This window comes from Cricetulus griseus, assembly GCF_003668045.3.
Source record: "Cricetulus griseus strain 17A/GY chromosome 1 unlocalized genomic scaffold, alternate assembly CriGri-PICRH-1.0 chr1_1, whole genome shotgun sequence".
Lineage (NCBI taxonomy): Eukaryota > Metazoa > Chordata > Mammalia > Rodentia > Cricetidae > Cricetulus > Cricetulus griseus.
The window spans coordinates 162,639,091-162,647,046 of NW_023276807.1; the positions used below are offsets into that span (position 1 = coordinate 162,639,091).

At 40.4% G+C, this 7,956-nt stretch overlaps 1 protein-coding gene across 1 annotated transcript; it reads left to right on the forward strand.

Annotated features, from left to right (window-relative positions):
• The first annotated feature begins 7,415 nt into the window (after positions 1-7,415).
• LOC100754453 (60S acidic ribosomal protein P1) lies at positions 7,416-7,752 on the forward strand. The gene is made up of 2 exons (XM_027387603.2): positions 7,416-7,481; positions 7,563-7,752. The coding sequence occupies exons 1-2, from the start codon at positions 7,416-7,418 to the stop codon at positions 7,749-7,751; spliced, it is 255 nt and encodes an 84-aa protein (XP_027243404.1). The 3' UTR covers position 7,752.
• Positions 7,753-7,956: the final 204 nt, after the last annotated feature.

A 7,956-nucleotide genomic window follows, 5' to 3' on the forward strand; every position in this document is an offset into this window, starting at 1 on the left:
GCTTTTGACTGACTGCAGATTTCCTTATTATGCTGGCTTTCTTGTCAGCAGGCATTCTTATCATTACGCTGAGTCAGGAGCTTTTCAGTTTCTTTGAGGCCCTTTGTTTTAGGTCATTAACCCATCAACTATGTACGCTAACCATCAGGGAGCAGACTTCCTGGTCAGTACTAACTTGGTTTCTTCATGTCCAGTGCCAAAGTGTGTGGTAACTTCAGCAGTAGGATCATCTATCAAGCTTTGGCTAGAAACCAAGAACATCAGCTACAGCCTGCATTTTCTTAAGAGTCTCCAGGGTACCTCTGACCAACAAACTGAGAGGAGGAACCCTATACCTAGCACTGTAGTTTTTTATTGCACAGCCTATGGCCTCTGGGGTAAGCATAAACCTCTGTCTAGGACATCTCCAGTTAAACTTCATATGAAAAAAATCACATATTTGACTGTTACACAGAGAAACCCTGTCTGGAAAAACAAAAACAACCCCTCCACACACATATTCATAGGAATAGCTGAAGTTTATAAAATAGTGGGTTTCCATATGGGTTATTTTCAAATATCCTACTATGCAAGCTTGGCCAGTCAGTTAATGATCACTGCTAGGAGGCCAGAGGTATTCCTACTGTCAGGTACAAATGGCTATCGCTGGTGCTGATTAGCACACCAGAGCCCATGCTGGTTCCAGGCTGTCTCAGTATAACAAGTACCCCTACCCTAAACTTCTCCATCTCATGGGTTTCCCATCTCCCAGCTTCTCATTCAAATGAAATCATGCCATTTTGGCCACGCTATCTCTCAACTCTCCATTGGTCCCCTCTCTTAGCTCTATCTTTTGTTTTCCTTTCCTCTCTTCCCCTCTTATTCTCTCTCTCTCTCTCTCTCTCTCTCTCTCTCTCTCTCTCTCTCTCTCTGCCTCTGGCTGTACTCTCTCACACATCTACAATAAAAACCTTCTCTTCAACCTCTATACCTTGGAGTGGCCATGTCCTCACTTTATATACCTATGATACTAGCAAGGGCATCATTACCCTCTCAGAAAGGAGAAAGTCCTCTGGATTATAGATAAATGCTTATCTGTGCTGTGCAGTTTCGAAAATGACTCTCCATATAACCTTGCCATTAGACAACCTTCTCAGCCTGGGTTATTCCTCTTTGTGTCATAAAGCAAATTCTTGATAAAGAATAGTGGCTATAGTTTCTAAGGCAGTTCAAAGCTCCTTAGCTTTCAATTTTCCCACAGAACTTCTACTTCTGTCTGTGATAGAGTATCAAAGGTTGTTGGCAAGGCTCAACTGCTAACAGCACACATCTCACAGAGGACAAATAGCAGAGCAAGGTGAGGCTGCCTGAAGTCTTCTGTGGATGGACTGGCAAACAGTGACCGGCAAGTAAAATAGTCATCTCCAGCCAGCACTGCTGCATCAATGTCACCTCTTAGAAAAAGTACCTGCCCAGAATCCACCCCAGACTGCTGAATCAAATGGTAAAGCAAGTACCACAATCAGGTGTGGAAAGCACTGTGGCAGAATCTGAGTAGGGACCTTCCCTGAAAGCATGGACAGAGATGGCCAACAGTGAAGCAGGATAAGATCCTTCCTGTCACTGGTCAGGCAGGGAAAGGGTTACAACCAGGAGCCAGCTCAGTTTATAAAATGCTTGCTGCTCAACCATGAAGATGGGAGTTCAGATCCCCAGCAACCATGTAAAAGCCAGGTACAGTCATGTGTGTCTGTAATGTTAATGCTGACTGAGGAAGGGGAAACTGAGGCTGGATGGCCAGCCAATCTAGACACACTGATAACCTCCAAGCTCGGGTGAGAGATCCTGTCTGAAAGCAAGGTGGAGAGCTACTGAGGAAGATACTCAGTGTCGACTCTAGACCTTCACATGCACACACATAAGTGAGCGTTCACACCTATGTACACATACACATAAATAATATAAAGAGAGCAAGGAGCAAGATCACCTCCTCCCCAACAACAGAGTACAACATTGTGGTTAGAGTTCCAACAGCAAAGAAGACTGTTTAACATTAATCTGGAACCAAACACGACTGAGTAAACACTTGTGAGACTTGACTGTTTGGTAAAATAGGAATAGTACAGGTGTCCCTTGGAGGCATGCTGTTTCCTGGTTGTTTACCAGAACTTGGCTTCCTCTGAGTCCTTGCAGCCTCCACTTCTTTTTAGATTCTGGCCTGGAACTTTAACAATAATTCTGTTGAGAAATCCAGGTCTTCTTTAAAGTGTCAGCAATCTGGGTGTAACTAATGAACTATTGTCTTTGAAGTCCTTATAGGAAATGAACTTTTCTTACACAAAATGAAACTCTTAAGGTTCAGTTTACTATCTGTGAAACAAGCATCCTCATCTGGGTGTTCATGATCTGTGAAACAAGCACCCTCTCCTGGGTGGTCCTCCCTACTTCGGGGACAATGAGAAGCAATTGCAACAATGTTTGCAGAATTGTTTAGGAAAGTTTAATAGTATTCACAGTCAGTGTAATTATATCTCAAATGCAAAAGTAACATTGGTTGGTTTTGTTGTGACTACAGGCATGAGCTCTCAGGCCAACATTTTGTTATTTTGTTGTTGGTGGTGGTCATGGTAGTGATTTTTTAGACAGTGTCTCATTTTGAAAGAAAGCTGACCTCATCATGATTCTCCCTCTTCAATCCCAGGGCTGATTTTACAAACAGGTATCATCACACTGGCTATGATAAAGGTTCTTGAGGGGACTTATCAATATCTCATTCTTCATCAAACCTAAAATCTGTTGAAGATTCTTGAGTGAATCAACTAATAATGTGACATTAATAGTCAATTTTTCATTCTAATTAGAGAACATGGACCCATTATAACACAATGGGGGGATGGGGAAGGGCTAGAGAGGAAAACAAAGCAAGGAAGAAGAGGAACAGAGTCAATGGGTTCTAAGTTTAACTAGAGTTGTAACAGAAGACCTTGGTGAAAAAGAAAGAGCTAAGAGAATCAAGGGAAACACTAGCAGACAAATGGCTAGAGTTAAGGTTATGTGGAACATTCCAGAAATGACAGAAAGCCAGAGATGCTGGCCATCTGGAAACATTTTAGCTTTTACTCTGAGTTATCTAAAAAAACATAAAGTGTTTAAACAAAGAAGTGGCATAGAGTCTTGTGCCTGAAACCCAAGCCTCTTCCTGACTCTGTTTCCGTGTGTCAAATGTCAAGCTATTAACTTTTCTATGCTTCAGGTCCCTACCCGATGAAAGAGAAGTGCTGTGTCGATGTAATCGTCACATGCATGATGTTGAGGTAAGCATTGCACACATGGCCTTGAGGTAGTATTGCATACATGGTGTTGAGGTAATCATTACACATATGGTGTTGTGTAGGTATTTGGTCTGTGGACCTGAAATGGCGGCCACGCCCTTTTGGAAGCAGAAAAAGAGGAGCTTGAGGCGTGACTTTCCTTTGTGCACTCTTTTTGGTAGGTCAGTGGATCCGGTAGGAACAGCAGAGAAATGTTTTGGCAGTTCTTTGTATTTTTTCTGTGTAATTGTTCCCCCATAAACACCCATTTATCATTTCTCTTGAGTCTAGTGATATAATTACATCTCGTCTTCAATTGGTGCCCAACATGGGGCTTGGGTAGGTCCCCATGACCACCTCATGGCTGACTGTACAGCCTGAGGCTTTTGCAATTTGCTCCGACTGCTGAGTTGGCTGCAGTTTCTGCAGCCTGTCTGGGGGAAAGCCAGTACTTCTCTGTGCCTTTTGAGTGCCTTGGATTTGCAGGCCTGTGGAAAGTAACCCAAAGCTTTGAGTGGCAGCAGTTTTTCTTCCGCTCAATTTGCCTGCCCAGCTGCAAGGTTCCCTATGAATCAACAATCACCCAGATCTCCACGTTTCAGGAATCTACTTAAGGTAAATTGACTACCCATAGCAATGGCAGATAATATTACATTACAGGAAGTGAAAAACCTTTTGGTTTCTTATATGTATGGGATTCTAGAAGAGGCTTATGACCTACCTGGAAAATATATATTATTCAAGGTAGCAATTAGTTTCATAATCCATATAATATCCTTAAAGAAATGTTATGACAATAAAGCTAAGAATGAGGAACTTACAGAAACCATACAAACTTTACAGACTAATAATGAGAGCTTAGAAAAAAAAGGATTCAGAACACTGAAAATGGTAATGGTGATTTAACAAACAGAATGCAAAATATGGGACATAAAACTGACTAGCTAGCTGGGTGGTGGGGAGGCAGAGGCAAACAGATCTCTGTGAGTTCAAGACCAGTCTGGTCTACAAGAGCTAGTTCTAAGACAGCCTCCAAAACCACAGAAAAACCCTGTCTTGAAAACCCATAAATAAATAAATAAATAAATAAATAAAAACTGACCAGCTAACAGAAAAAAAATTTGTACCATGTCTGAGACTAATGACAATCTAGCAGATAGAACATTGTTTTGCTGGGAGGCAGTTTACATGCTATTCAGATAATCTCTAAGGATTAAGAATATTAAATCTTGAGAATCATATATAAATGAAGAGAACAAGAAACTGACTGATTTAATGAAGCCCATAGAAATTTATACTGTCCAGGAGAGATTCAAACACTCAGAGAAACAATGGTCATAGAACAGGCCATAGAACACCTTCAGAATGATACACCAGAAACAAATCACAGAGAATGAAAATGATTTGACATTACCAGTATCTTTTAGAGTCAGGGATGACCTACCTAAGGTTGTTACATCATCCCCTGTGGTTTACCCCATTATGGTCACTGAAAAACCAGCAACTAAAAACACCCAAAAGGATTTGTTGAATGTCATTGGCAGCCAATATGTATGAAAGATTTGAAAGGTATAAAGGAAGCAGTAGCCTCTTATGGCATGAATTCACCATATGTGAGGCAATTAGTAGAGTCATGGGCAACAAGAAATAGGGTGGCACCTAAGGATTGGGGCCAATTAATCTCAGCTGTCCTTGAACTTGCATCTCAAATTGAATGGTGGCCTTTATAGATGAAGAGGCCAAAGCACTTGAACTTCAAGGCCAAAAAGAAAGGTTATAAGGCTTCCCAAGATAAAATTCTTGGTGAGGGTCTTTATGCTGACACAGAGTCTCAAGTTACATATGATGAACACATCTTGTCCCTATGCTGTGAGAAGCTCTAAATGCTTGGGATAAGATTCAAGAACCAGGGGAAAGAATTGAGTCCTATACTAAAGTGTTACAAGACCGGAAGGAGCGTTCTAATGCATTTTTGCAAAGACTGACTAGAGCGGTTCAAAAAGGGGTAGCAGATCCAGAAGCTAGGCAAATATTCATAGAATATCTAGCTTATGAGAATGCTAATTCACAATGCAAAAAGGTGCTTTGGCCCTTAAAGATCAGATCAGCACCATTGGATGAATGGATCCTGCACACAGCCAATACTGAGTCTAATGATTATGACACTGAGGCTTAGGTAGGAGAAGCTATCTCCAAAGGTATGACAAGACATCAAAATACAAAATGCTCTAATTGTGGTAGAATAGGACATCTGAGAAGAAATTGTAGACAAGGCATTCCTAGGAATAATGCTTCTTATAGGAATAACTCAAACAGAATGCCCCAACCTTCTGGATTATGCAGAAGATTAAACAAAGGCTGACACTGGACAAATGAATGTAGATTGACCAGGGACAAGCAAGGAAATCCTTTACCATTGGGAAACTCCTTGGGGGGGGGATCTCAAAGTCCCCCATGTTGAAAGTGGTCCAGTCATTCCTAGCCACTGTGGAAGACAATCCTCTCCAAAACAATTAGAAAATCCAATGTCTAATGTAAAAAAATTCTACCACTATGGATTGTAGATTAGCTTTGGATGATGAATCAAACATACATTTGAAAAAGACCCCAAAAGGGGACAATGACTTAAATAGTCCAAGAATATTATTATCTGAAGCAGAAAAGAAATTAGAATGGGTAGAAAAAAAATACTAAAGGCACACGTGGACCCTGTGGATCCAAAGCTAGATTGTATTCTGGTTATATTATCATCTAGGGAATACCATTCAGGGATTTTGATGCAGAGGGAAAATAACTTATTAGAATGGATATTTCTACCACATAAAAAGAAGAAAAAATAAAAAGCCAGGTGTTGGTTGCACACACCTTTAATCCCAGCACTTGGAAGGCAGAGGCAGGTGGATCTCTGTGAGTTCAAGACCAGCCTGGTCTACAAGAGCTAGTTCCAGGACAGTGAAACCCTGTCTTGAAAAACAAAAACAAAACAAAACAAACAAACAAGAATAAAAAATTAAAAACATGCATAGAAAAGACTTCTGATTTGATTTTAAAAAGAAAATTAAGACCTCCTCAACTGACAGGAATGGACACAGCAGAAATCATAGTACCTTTAACTAATGAGGAAATTTCCTCCTTATGGAAAGATAATGAATATTGGCAAAGATCTTGCAGTAACTTTTTGGGAATGACTAGCAACAATTATCCCAAAAGTGAGAGAATAAAATTCATAAAGAAAACCATTTGGATCCTTCCACACATTGTAAGGAAAACACCAACCTCTGGAGTACCTACATTCTACACTGATGCAAACAAATCAGGTTAAGGCAGGATATAAATCAGGAGAAATAAGTAAATTGGTTCAAAGCCCTTATAACTCTGTACAAAAGGCAGAACTGTATGCCATTCTCATGGTACTTATGGATTTTACAGAACCTCTCAAGATAGTTACCTACTCTCAATATGCAGAGAGAGAGAGTTGTCTCACACATTGAAACTGCTGAATTTATTCCTGATGATACAGAATTAACTTCATTGTTTACAATTACAAGAAATAATCAGGAATAGGACTCATCCTATGTATATAACACACATCAGATCCCATTGCACAAGGCAATGATGAAATTGATTGTTTATTAATATGAAGTATGCTGGAGGCCTCAGAATTTCATAAAAAACACTATGTGAATAGCAAAGGTTTAAAAAAGGATTTTTCCATCACGTGGCAACAAGCTAAGGAAATAGTAAAAAAATGTCCTACTGTTCCTTCTATAATCAAACTCCTTTACCAGCGGGTATAAAACACTAAAGGTATACATAGAAATGAAATTTGGCAAATGGATGTGTTTCACATTGCAGAATTTGGAAAATTAAAATATGTGCACCATACAATAGACACATTTTCAGGATTCAATGGGTAACTGCTCTAAGCTCTGAAAGGGCTAATTCTGTTGTTACATACCTATTAGAGGTAATGACTATTATGGGTATACCTGCACAGATAAAAACTGACAATGCCTTTTCCTCAACTGCCGCCAAGGTGCTCGGTTCTTCCGAGGAAGCTAAGGCCGAGTTGGGGTGAGGCTCTCACTTCATCCGGTGACTAGCACCGTGCCAGCAGTCCGAAACATGGCCTCCGTCTCTGAGCTCGCCTGCATCTACTCAGCACTCATCCTTCACGACGAGGAGGTGAAGGTCATGGAGGATAAGTTCAATGCCCTCTTTAAAGCAGCTGGTGTCAATGTTGAACCTTTCTGGCCTGGCCTGTTTGCAAAGGCCTTGGCCAATGTCAACATTGGGAGCCTCATCTGCAATGTAGGGACTGGTGGACCTGCTCCAGCAGCTGGAGCTGCACCAGCAGGTGGTCCTGCCCCCTCTACCCCAGCTGAGGAGAAGAAAGTAGAAGCAAAGAAAGAAGAATCTGAGGAGTCTGATGATGACATGGGCTTTGGTCTTTTTGACTAAGCCTCTTGTTAACATGTCCAATAAAAAGATGAACCTTTAGTAAAAACAAACAAACAAAAAAAACCAAACCAAAATAAACAAACAAAAAAACTGACAATGCTCCAGCATATGTCTCCAGTAAATTGAAACAGTTTTTTAATATTTTTTATTAATATTAACAGTTTTTAATATTATAACATAAAGCATGTTACTGCTAAATCACACA

What these genes read in the sequence shown, in the direction of transcription:
- LOC100754453 (XM_027387603.2), top strand. Translation starts at nt 7,416, where the DNA reads ATGGCCTCCGTCTCTGAGCTCGCCTGCATCTACTCAGCACTCATCCTT. An exon ending in TTCACGACGAGGAGGTGAAG is followed by an intron (nt 7,482 to 7,562) that starts GTCATGGAGGAT and finishes CTGTTTGCAAAG; the next exon opens with GCCTTGGCCAATGTCAACAT.